Source organism: Tenrec ecaudatus, chromosome 7 (genome assembly GCF_050624435.1).
Source record: "Tenrec ecaudatus isolate mTenEca1 chromosome 7, mTenEca1.hap1, whole genome shotgun sequence".
Taxonomy (NCBI): domain Eukaryota; kingdom Metazoa; phylum Chordata; class Mammalia; order Afrosoricida; family Tenrecidae; genus Tenrec; species Tenrec ecaudatus.
Genome location: NC_134536.1, coordinates 119,779,976 through 119,792,778, shown reverse-complemented (window position 1 = coordinate 119,792,778; position 12,803 = coordinate 119,779,976). Strand labels below are relative to the sequence as shown.

Here is a 12,803-nt window from a genome sequence, read left to right as displayed (position 1 = left end):
TTATGAAAAGTAACTGAATGGAAAGCACCTTGAACACAAACATGGCATCATGATCCCCCTGTTAGTGTACCTCGCAAGTTTAAGGGGAATTCGAAGGAAGAAGCCAACCAGTCAAGTGCGCTCACCAAGCCCCATTCAATGTCAAAAGTGTTCCTCAGAGATTCTGTTGACAACACATTTTACATTTTGAAGAGAACTCTCTCTCTCTCTCTCTCTCTCTCTCTCTCTCTCTCTCTCTCTCTCTCTCTCTCTCTCTCTCTCTCTGCTTAAATTACCTGGTGGAAATGTAACTGTAAAAATAAAGTGCCAGTTTGACCCAGAGATCAAAACCGTCAAATTGGAGAAGCTCACGTAGCCATCTTGAGTTTCTGCCCAGGTATGTCCTACAAGAAAGAAAGAAAGGTAGATTGATGTTATTTATCCATTTGAGACCCATTTCTTCTTGTCTTCTCTGCAGAGAAGCAAATGAACAATATAGTAAAATAAAACCAAATAAAGCTGTTACATAACCCATCAAGGTTTTCTTCGACAAAGATTTGAATCAAGTAATCTAATATGGAATATTAAAGCAGCAAGTAGATTTTGAAAGCTGATTATGTAAGACATTGTACTTTTCTTGTACAGAACACAATATGTAAACTTTTTAATAACTCTATAAAGCATAATGTTATATATATTTAAGAAACAGAAATCAAGTTCATGACAGATTAAATGATTTTCTTACTGAAGTTACAGCCCAAATCTGTCATACTTCAAAGTGGGTCTTCTTAATCATTACTATATATTGATTATTTTATGATATATCAAGAGAAAAATTCTTCTGTATTTCTTGGTAGTCAGTTTCAAGGGCCTGCTTTCTTATCTACTTGGCTTTTGTAGATCCTTGGGTGCCACAACAAATTTGTACTTGCCTACTAACCTCATAGCTGTTCCAACCAACCCAACAGTGCGGAGGAAGAAAGGTCAGGAGATCTTATCACAGCCAAGATGGAAATATGAAATAATATTATGGAAATATCATGGCCAAGAAAACCTACTGAGGCAGTTTACTCTGTAACATGTGGTATTGCCATGAGTTGTAACAAACGAAACTGGGTTTGTTTGTTTGTTTGTTTGTTTGTTTGTTTCCACTTTACATGGCATCGGAGTTAGATAATAGATCAGGACTACTTCAATTACCTGAGTACGACTGATAACGCTTCTTGATTTAGCAACTTGGCTAGCCATGTTCTGAACAAAATGCAAAAAAAACACACACAAAAAACAAGTTCCCCTATAACAAACTGTAGATCATCCATTCATGATATAAAGGAAAGCAAGTTAATTCAATATCATATTTGCAGTGTCATTAATTAGTTTCTGATTCCACTGCCCCTAATTTCCTTTACTAATTAACAGCTGCTACATTTTACTCTGGAAATGTCACTGGGATGGGCATGGTGGGCAAAGAATTTGAAGAGTTGTCTTAAAGTTTATAAATTGGTTTGAGATATCTGAGGCTGAAAGGTACCATAAAGATATAATATGTTTGGTGTTAACATTTTTCAATTCAATTGCTCAATCCTTTTTGCAGAAACATTGTCTTTCATCATCAATTTTGCAGAGCTGCCTAACACTTCCTTTTTCAGAAACATCATTTCCTTCAGCTCCCTAGAGTCCCAAAATAAATAAAGTGCCCAAGAAAACAAAAAACGGAAATAAATAAGCCTAGCCTCAAATAAATGATAGGCGCCCAAGATAAATGCAGTTTATACTCTTTAAAACCTATATGCATCAAAATTATGGTCAATAAACTCTTGCAAACAATGAACCGCAGAGTACAGATGTTCACCATGAAATCGTTTGCTGCAGTTTTTGCTGTGACAAACGTCCTTATTGTTCCCATCTTAGGAAGAATACAAAGCAGCATTTAATCGACATGTGTCCGTCGAGCACAGTGAGTCTGCCTCATAGAACAGCCGCCAAACTGCCTGATGGAAAGTGCTTTAGCTCAGAATGGGTTTGCTTTTGCGTTAAATACCAGCTTGCCTCCGAGATCACTAAAAAGATTCCCATATATATCTATGATATTCTCAGATTTGAAGCATATGTGCCCAAAAGCTTCGGCAGTTGCTGCCAAGTACAGTACATCACTCCAGGGTTCATCAAATCCCTGGAATATAAAATATACAAATGCCATTGACGGGCTCCCTGATCAAGCTGGTATAAACAATGTACTGGCAAGGGGAAGTTGGGTTGAAGTGGGATTCTGAGTTTGAAGCATGATTGAAATTGGTTACATGGCTACCAGGAAGTGCTACTGGAATTGGTTTCGACATGGTGCATGTTCCTAAAATAGTTTCTAGCCCAAATATTCTCCACAGGGATTTACCCTTCCATCCAAAGCTATATATATATATATATATATATAATGATTTTTAAACTATTTAGAATATGTATATATATATAATTTAGAACATATAGTTCTGGGGCATCCTTAAGTACTTGTCTTTGAATGTATAAATTTTTCTTTGGTGATAGATGGTAGCTTATATTTCCAATGAAGAGTGGCTACTACAACAAAATAATCTAAAGTTAAATGGAAGCATAAAAGATTTCATTTACTAGACAGATACTAGAAGTAGAAATATATTGGAAAACCTATCCCATGGGGGTGTATGGTTTTGTGTTTGTGATTTTGTTTTTCTCCAGGAAATACTTGGACAGAGTTAGAAAATCCATCTCAAAAGATTTGGGGCCATTCTTTCTAGAATTAAAGAGAAGTACTTCATGATAGCTTTAGGAGAAACTTTCAAGCAGATGAAATAGGACGTTTGGTAATATGAGCTAAAAACTACACATGGTTTGTTCCACTTCATTACAAAAAACAAATGTGTGTGTATAAAAGGTACTCTTTGTTCATCCAACATATTGTTCCAGTGGCTATTTCTGAGAGGGACAAAAGTGACAACACTGCTTCAGGTGGATCCACCGGCCTAAGTGAAACCTAGTATCAGTAGAATTAAATAGCAAAAAGCTTTCTGTTGCTTTCATTTTGCCTGGTCATAATATGATTCTAGGTAAGTCAAGATAACATTCTTAGAGCATTGTTACTTTATCACTTAGCTGTAATCAAAAGAAACATAATTAAGAATGAGTGTAATTATCAGGGATATGATAATGTTAAGCATAGATTTGAGTAAGATATTATATATGCATATGATATGAAGCATAAGCAGAGCATAGACTATGAGTAAGTTAGCAAGAATGAGTAAGATATGGAAAATGGTAGTGTATGACCGATGAGTAAGGGATGGAGTATCAGTAAAGGATGGAGTGTGGTTAAATGTGTGAAGTATGAGTAAAATATGGAGGATGGGTAAGATGTGGAGTAGGAATAGGATAGCATGCATAACTAAGTTGTATGCACTGTGGTAAGGTATGTTGTTGTTAGGTGCCTTCAAATCAGTTCCAACTAATAATGATCTCATGTGCAACAGAACAGAATGTGACCCAGCCTCACAACCATCGCTGCCTGTACTGCAGGCACTATGGAAATTCACCTTGTTGAGGGTATCTCTCTTGTTCACCAACTCCCTATGTTCCCAAGAATAATGTCCTTCTTAGAAGACGGGTCCTTCTGATAACACATCCAACGTTTATGAGACAAAATCTGGCCATCCTCATTTATAAGAAGCATTCGGGTTATCCTTCTTCCAAGAACAATTTGTGTGTTCTTTTGGCAGTTCATAGTGTATTTGAGATTCTTTACCAATACCATGGTTACAACACAATCCTGCTTGTTGAAAATGAAGAGAACCCGAACCACATACTGAGGAAGATAAAGGCCAACACCGTCAATAAGAGCTATAGCTCAACATAAAGAAATCATAAATCCTTCCAACCGGATCAGTAAGCAAGGTCATGATAAATGCAGAGAATATTGAAATTGTAAAGGATTGTACTTCAATCCATAATCAATACCCATTGAAGGAAGCAGCAGCGCAGAAATCAGTGTTTTACATTGGGAAAACTGCTACGGAAAGAGCTCTTTAAAGTGTTTCAAGGGAAAGATGGTCCTGTGAAGATGAAGGTGTGCATGGTCCACACTGTGGGATTTTCAGTTGCCTCGTATGCGTATAAAAGCTGGAGACTGAATAAAGAAGACTGCAAAAGACCGGGGGCCTTTGGAGTTGGGGTAAAGCATAGAGCATGGGTAAGCGACGGAATGCGAGCAGCCATGACAGGTGAGTGAGGCACTACTAATGGGAAATTGTGGAGGATGGTAAAATACAGCCTAGGACTATGATTGTGGAGTAAGTATGGACTATGAGAACACTGGGGACTGTGGGTAAATTGGTGAATAGAGCAATGTGTGCATTAGAGGGCAGAGGTACATGCGTTTCCCTAGTTAGATAGGGTTGCACATATTATTATGATATGAAAAGGGTCTGTAAGTAAAGAGTGTTTTAAATTAGTTTGTTTTTGAGAGCTTCCTCAACCTACAATTTACATAGACATTTAACTGGGTCAATCACATTCCTAAAAGTTGTACAGCCATCACCACTATCAATTTCAGGATATTCTTTTTTAGACTCAATGCTGTTAGCTTTTCATTTCCCACCAACCTCCCCTGTGGTTTCCTTTGGAAGCTGTTAATCCGGTTGTCTCTATTAGTTTACATATACAGAAAAGCATACAATTTTTAAATTTAAAAAATGGCTCAATAGCAATGGCAGAATGAAATAGAGAAAAACAAAGTAGAAAATATTAAAATCTACAATAATTCTACATTGGATCAAGAGGGTGATCAAATGATAAGGTGCCACGTTTTGTCCTAACTGTAACTACAGTAATCTGCCCTGCATGTGCTCCGTCTGACAAGACCTTTCCTATCGCTGGTCCATTGTCAGAGGGCATTCACCTGAGGCTTGATCTGCCTGGGGACCCTGCAAATGGGTTTTTGGCTTTGACTGTCATCCATAGCTTTCTGCAGGATGGGTGTTTAGAGTGTAGACTCAAGTACTGTTCCCTCTTCTGGGTTTACCTTTTAAACTTCTTGGATCACACAGGTTGGTGTGCTTCTTATGTGTGGAGTTCATTGACACAACTCAGGACTACCATATATGAGCTACTTCAATACTTTGTACCTTTTATGGCATATTTAGGCCAGTTCTACCTTTCTAAATGAATATCATTGGAAGATTTACCCAATCTACAAGCGTCCATTGTTTATGCAGCATCAAATTGCCTAAATTGTTAATCTGTACAAATCAATAATCCATGTATTTTGGTCTATAAAACTGCCTATAAAGGTATATTTTCTTTTTCTTCACAGTGTTTTATATTCTACACCATCAGCTAAATAAGGGTAATATCAATAGCAGTACCAAATGCCCCACAGGGATGATTTATAATGTCTGTGAACAAAAGAAGAATGATGTTTTAAAAGAGAACCAGAAACATATGTAAATCATAGATATGTGAACGGATTTTGAGCTAAAATTTGAATAGCAGCACTAATCTAAGAACAATTCATTCTTATAACATGGCCCTGCTCAAAACCCACACCCATGGAGTGATCTCTAAAGAGATAGGTGCTATGGGAAAATGCGGTGGAGAAAGTAGATGGTGCTTGTCTATCAGAACCAACAGCGTCTGAGGTCGTTAAGGCTTATTTTAAAACAAGAAGCCATTGAAGCTACAAGTTGATGCTGCTCTGTTGTTTTAATATCAGGTTATATCCTATGCACTTTTCATATATACATTCTACAACACCAATAGAAAGGCAATGAGATGGTACAAAATGACTACACCATAACATTTCTGTGCTCATAATTTATGTTTGAAAGTTTAATTTTCATAGGGCTAACCATAGATAGCTTTATTAATGATGTTGGGTCCATCTGAAATTTTAGCAGGGAATATTTGGTGCTGTCCCTCTTCCCTTAGGATTTTATACCCAAGGAGATTCAAATTCAATTTTCTGTTGTTTTTTTTTAATCAGGAAGTACAAAATAGCATCAGCAACAGTTGACCAAAATGAGCAAAACATAGATTATGCAAGTGGGAGTTCTGTAGGAAATTCTGTGAGATGATCTTTGCAGAACGTGCAGCAATATCTGGGCATTTAGAAGTAGATTATACAAAGAGAGAAGAGAGACACACTGAGTCTATGAATATTGGAGGAAGAATTACTTTTATGCGGGTATGAAATGATTTTATTTCTAAGGGAGTAGACATCATAGGGCATTTATAGGCTAAAATACTTGAAAGGCAACTTGATAAGGGATAGCAGACAAATTTATAGATGACATAAGAATGCGACAAGATGAAACAAGCTCTAAACAGTAATGGCTTTGAAACTTTGACATGTTAGTGATGGGATGTCAATTGTCTGCTCAAGAGAATTTTAAGAATGGGATCATTCTGTGTTTTGTAAACAATTTGTGGGCGAAATATATAAGGTAAATAAAATGGTGACGTGAAAGAGCAAAAAACGCTGGGGAAATTTCATTAAAATGACATGTAATGATAATTCCTATCTTGAAAATTTTATCACATTTCATAGCTTCCTCTTTTCAGAAGCAAATAAAGAATGAAAGAATCATATCCTAAGTAAAAGGAAAGCCCATGTACCAAATAATAGTGATAGTTTTAGGAGAAGATTCAAGAGTTAACAACTTAATGGTTGACTTATTCTTATATTTTTGGTATTTTATATTGTTCTGCTTTAAAGGAACCTGATGACTGAGCTTAGACTTGTAACCAGGTGGGAGCAAATGGTGACTGTAACTCCTGGCCTGTTCTTGGAAACCAGTGACTTGAAAATCGGATGATGATGCTTGAACTGAGAGACGAGTTGTGTGAACATCTGAAAAAATATGCTAGACAACTCAAACCCACAGACATGCCTTAGTTGGATTATGACATGGATCAGAAATATGAATATTTTTAAAATGTTACATTTTATGCATTCTCAAACTTTTATATGAATATAGATAATTGACCACATATTGATAATTTTATACATATCATAGCAACTTATAATTGCCAACCACTTGTTGGTATGGACCCTGCCTTTCATCAATACTGGCAAGTCTCAATGATAACCTTCCTGAAACCGCAAAAATATCCAGTGCATAAAGCCATTTTTGTACAAAAAATTTTTTGAATTTAGGAAGATTCTCTATTTTTTCCTTAGTATGATATGCAAATATCACAATAGTAACAGACCGTTGTGATTAACCACTATTATTATCCCTTTTGTTTCAGGAATAGCATCTTTCTATAATACATAATTGAAAAAGTTGTCATTATTTTCGATTGAGCCAGTGGGTTTTCTAACCTGGAACAAGAACAAAAATTTCATTCAAAGATATGCTTAAACCAGAGTTCTTGATCAATGTTATTCAGCAATTCTGAATTCAAACTGACAGAATAAACTCATTGATTCTATGCTTTCAATGTGATTATCCTGGAAGGATGTGTGACAAGCGTTGTATGAGATAGAGATTGTGGGGTGTGGGGTAATGAATTATATATTTTCTGAGAATATTTTTGCATGACCTACCTTTAAAATGCACTTTGAGCTTGAATTTTGATACACTTTATTAATCAGAGGAGTTCTGGTGGCATAGTGTTTACATGTTGATCTGTCAACTGCAAGGTCAGCAGTTCGAAACCATAAGCCACTCCAAAGGAGAAAGCTGTGACTTTGTACTCCTGTAAAGAGTTATGGTCTCAGAAATCCAGTTTTATCTTCTCCTATAGAGTCACTATGAGTCTGAATCAACTCAATGCCAGAGAGTTTGATTTGGGGGTATGTTGGTGTGATAAAAATGCTTCCCCTTCAGGGGAAGGGAAAGAAGAGGAACAAGGACCACCTCAGGTATTTATTTCCAGGGTAACTTTCCTTTTCTAAGATGATGGCACTACCGATTAGAATAAGGAGAGGTCTTGTGAATTCCTTAAGAAATCGTGTATCTGCACACTTGACTGAATTGCTAATAATTTTAAGCATTCTCTGCACAAATGCTTTACACACAGGTCTCTGAGAATGACAGATACCTACCTTTTAGTGCTGAATCTGCGGTCCCTTCCAAGGAAGCTGAAATGGCCCAAGGCTCTGAAGGGGCCCCCAAGGGCTCCACTCGCCGATTCTAGAATTGGGGTGAGGGGAAGAAATGATCTAAAAATGAAGATAATTCAGACAGCAACTTTCACAAAGCACATATTCCAAGGAAATAAACACATAAGAAAGAAATAATAAATAAACATGCTCTCTTTCTCCTGATAGGAATATAGGGAGATTAGTTTAAGAGAAAACAAGGGGGGGGGAGGTTGTTGTGTGAAATGTTGGGACCAGATCATGAAGAAGAGTAGGGGAAGCGAGAGGAGAGTGCTGCTTTGTGCACTGAACGTCTGTGGGAGTCTAACAGTTCAGAGAGGAACGCAGGAGTCAGATGCGTGTCCGGCTGGATAAAAATTGACAGACTTCCAGGTGTGGACCTCAGACTCACAGTTTTCCTCTCTGCAAATAGGTGAGGGGATACATTTTTAAAAACGAAGAGTGGAAAGGATTATTTAGTGATCACTCCCCCCCCCCTATGAATTGTTGAAGTGCAGTGGAACTCCGGTACTCGACTGCATCCGTACTAGACATAATCGGATTTTGACTTGAAATTTTGCCTCGGAGCTCAAACCAAACATCAGAATCCAACACGATGCACGTGATTTTTGTAAACAAAAGTGGCTCGCATTTCTGTCACCAGGAGTTAGTTGGAGTTGTTAGTACAAGTTGTTTAAACCTTTTGCAGCTGTGTTTCAAGTGCTTTGCTATAGCTTTCTTAGATTTCGTGGATTTTTGTACTGTTTTTATTTTTTTTTTAAAAAACCATGAGTCCTAAGAAAGTATTTTTTAAATAATCATCATGATAAGGAACTGACTGGTTAACTGCTAGTAACATTGATGATAAACCCTTTTACAAAACAGTTAAGGAAACGCCAACAGCAGACCACATTAGATGGACTTCTATTTATTTCTTTATTTTAGAGAAAGCCAGCCAGGGCCTAGTGTAAAAAGCTTAGTGTAAAAAGGCTAAGAAGGCGGGGGGTGTGGGTGGGGGGCAGCAAGGTGGGGGGTACTCCTGAAAAGCAGCTACCAGTTGATTGATTTTTATGGATGGGGACCCCTTGCAAACAGTGACTCTCTCTCCATCCCTCCTCTCCACATCCGTGTCCACAGATTCGGATCATCCTCAATCCAAGATATGGGCCATACTGTGAGTAGCGATACCGGGAACATAGAGGGAGGGGGAGTTGGAAAGGGGGAACGGATTGCAGGGATCTACATATGGCCTCCTCCCTGGGGGATGGACAACAGAAAAGTGGGTGAAAGAAGACATCAGACGGTTCAAGATATGACAAAATAATAATGTATTAATTATCAAGGGTTCATAAGGAAGGGGGGAGTAGGGAGGGAGGGGAAAGACTGAGGAGCTGATGCCAGGGGCTTGGGTGCAGAGCAGATGTTTTGAGAATGATGAGGGCAATAAATGTAAAAATGTGCTTTACACAATGGATGTATGTATGGATTGTGATAAGAGTTGTATGAGCCCCTAATAAAAGGATTAAAAACAATAATAATAAAAATTAATTATATTATTTAACTCTGGATTTACTTACTTTTAGACTTCTGTGTCATGTTTTGTATAAAAAGGTAAGGTTAGTGTAAAAACTTGGTGGTTGAGAACAGAGTAATCTGTTTTCCCATTTTTCTTATGGGAAACATTGATTCGGAACTCTACCGCATCCCTTCTTGATGCTCCTTCTAGTACGGATTAGCATCGAGGTCTGGGGTTCTACTGTAGACCAAAGCAACCAAACCCAATGCCATGAAGTCCACTCTGGCTGATAGCAACATGAGAAGATAACATAGAATGCTCCCTCGGGGTTCCATGATTGTAAATTCCTGTAGACAGAATGGCCTCATAGTGGGTTATGCCTTGGGCAGCTACTCACAAGGTCAGTGGTTGGAAACCTCCGACCCCTCATTGGGAGGAAGATGAGGATGCATACCCCCATGAAGAGTTACACCTCAGAAAATGACCAGGCCAGTCCTGCTCTGTCCTCTATGGTCTCTAAGAGTTTGAATCGACTCTCTGGCAGTGAATTTTTGTTTGTTTGCTGGTTTGTTTAATCTGTATGTGAATAGGCTGCCTGATCATTCTCCTGAGGAGTGGCTGGTAGATTCGAATGCTGAGCTTTTTATCAACAGCCCAACATTTAGGAAAGATCGAATTGCAGAATATACACAAGAAAGTTAGAATACAGCATTAAAGTATCCTGTTGATTATTTTCTTAAGTACATATTAGATAAATATTTGAATGTAACATAAAGCCATGATAATATGCGATTGTTGTGTACTATTGAGATAATTTGGAATTGTTAGTAAGTTTAACACAGAGTAGAACTGTCCTGTAAAGTTCCCTAGGCTATAATCGCCATGGGAGCAGACTGCCCGCCCCCCCACCCATGGTGGTCCTAGCCGGGTTCAAACCACAAGGCTTTGAGTTAGCAGCGGAGTGCTAAAACATTGCTCCCATCAAAGGTCTTCCTGCCCCAAACCAAAATCACTGCCATTGAGCTGATTCGGACTCAGAGTGACCCTATGTGGGGTTTGTGAGGCTGAAAATCGTTATTAGAGCAGACGGCCTCATCTCTCTTTCCTGGAGTGGCTGAAGGGTTTGAATCGCCAATGTTATAGTTAGCAGTCCAATGCCTAAGCCTCAGTGCCACCAGGACTCTTTAGGGACCTTTATTAGACCCCATAAATTCTTTCCTTTAGTATGTTCACAGACTACTTTTGATTTCATTATTTGAGAAGGCTAGATTTTAAAGAGGATATGAATGGCTTACTTGAAAAGTCTACTTGGGGAGAAAAAATCTCACAATAAGATCTATGTATGGTTTTATCCCTGATCAAATTATGATCACGTGGGAAATGTAAGGGAAATGAAGACAGCAGTTCTAAGTGTCATGTGCAGCAAATGCCACACAATGGGCATCCTGGGAATTCATGTTAACGAGGATGCGGTCTAAAGCATATTCGACTACCGCATGCTTCCCGGCTCTACAGAGAAATGTCAAAAGGTACCTGCTCATCCAGAAAAACAAGCCGTGGCTGGATAGGGAGTTCTTTTCCCACCTCCCCATCCGAAGGCTGGACTGAGATGAAAAGCACATGGGGCCGAATATATATTGAATCCTCAGTTTTGTCAGTGCTGGTATTTCTGCCACATGTGAAAGTAAATGAAAGACAAGCAGAGCTTACACATACCACTGCAGTCGGTGTTACTTATAATACATTATTATCAGTGAAAATACTTACATGAGTCTATGTTTCTAGTAGATTAGTATTACGTGCCATGTGTGTATATCAAAGAATAACAACTTGTAGTTTATTTCAAAGATTTCATTAGCCATAAAAAATGATGGACTGGAAGTGGGTTGAAAGAAGTGCAAAGTATGAACTTGGATTTTATCACCGTGTATTATTAACCCTGCAAAACTCCAGTGCCATCGAGTCAATTCCACATCATGCTGTTGTACATGCCATCAAGCCGGTTCTGAAAAATCACAACAAAATACTTCCCGCCCCTCTGCCCTCTTCAAACTTGTTATGTTTGAGCCCACTGGGGTAGCCACTGTGTCTATCTGTCTTGTCAAGAGTTTTTCTCTTTTCGCTGCCTTTATACTTTACCAAGCATGGTGTCCTTTTCCAGAGATTGGATTTTCCTGAGGAAGTGGCCAGAGGAAGTGAGACTGCATGGGGCTGCACCATGCGCACAAGGGTTCCTAGGCCTAGCCCACTGACGCAGCCATTGTGTCAATCCCTGTCATGAGAGCCCTCTCCTCCTTCATTGCCCCTCCACTTTACCAAGCATGACGATGTCCTTCCCCAGGGACTGGTCTCTCCTGACAACATGTTCAAAATATGTAAGATGAAGTCTTGCCTAAGGAACACTCTGGCCTTGCTTCTTCCAACAAATCAATTTGTTTGTTTAGAATCTATGGTACTTTCAATATTCTTCTCCAGCACCACAATTCAAGTGCAACAAATCTTCTTCAGTCTTCCTTATTCACTGTCCAACTTTCAGTGCGTATAAGGTAATGGAACATAGAATGGCTTGGATCAGGCACACCTTAGTTCTCAAAGTAACATCCCTGTCCTTCGAGACTCTACAGAGGTCTTCTGCAGCAGGTTTACCTAATGCATTCCATCTTTTGTTCCCATGACTGCAGCTTCCATGAACAGCGATTGTGGATCCACCTACCTCAAAAGAGGTTTAATTAAGTTGCCCCAAATCTTATAGTTCATAAGTGTATGACTATGAGTTGTTACCACTGAATGAGCTATATTGCCTCTCCCTCCTTCAAGTTTATTCACTGTAATGTGAGTTAGAGACAAAAAAGGAAAAATATAAAATAAAACACAATGAATATATAATTCATGATACAACGTTTACTGAGTTTTTGATTTGGTATTTTTGTGGAAAGAATATTTACACTTCAAATCCATGTGCAAACATGACCCTTTAGAACCATTGAGACCAAAAATCATCTAGTCCTTGAACTGAAACTGCCCCATGGAGCCATCATTACACTGACCATTTTAGTCCAACTATTAAAGAATGTTTTATTTGAGCTTTTAACTCTTATAAAAATGATCTCTATGAGTTTAAACTGACAACAGTTCATCTAAAGCTCAGATCAGAACATTAAGGGTCAGAGAACCTACATTAAAGGCATTGAAATGATC

The 12,803-nt window shown here is 38.4% G+C and overlaps 1 protein-coding gene across 1 annotated transcript in view; it reads right to left on the bottom strand.

Moving 5' to 3' along the window:
- PKHD1 (PKHD1 ciliary IPT domain containing fibrocystin/polyductin) overlaps nucleotides 1-12,803 on the bottom strand; it is a 588,229-nt gene that overhangs the window by 36,245 nt on the left and 539,181 nt on the right. The window contains exons 62-64 of the mRNA XM_075554069.1: nucleotides 11,139-11,274; nucleotides 8,054-8,141; nucleotides 276-383 (exon numbers count right to left, since the gene is read on the bottom strand). Of these exons, the coding sequence (XP_075410184.1) occupies nucleotides 276-383; nucleotides 8,054-8,141; nucleotides 11,139-11,274 (332 nt within the window). The remainder of the gene's footprint in view (nucleotides 1-275; nucleotides 384-8,053; nucleotides 8,142-11,138; nucleotides 11,275-12,803) is intronic.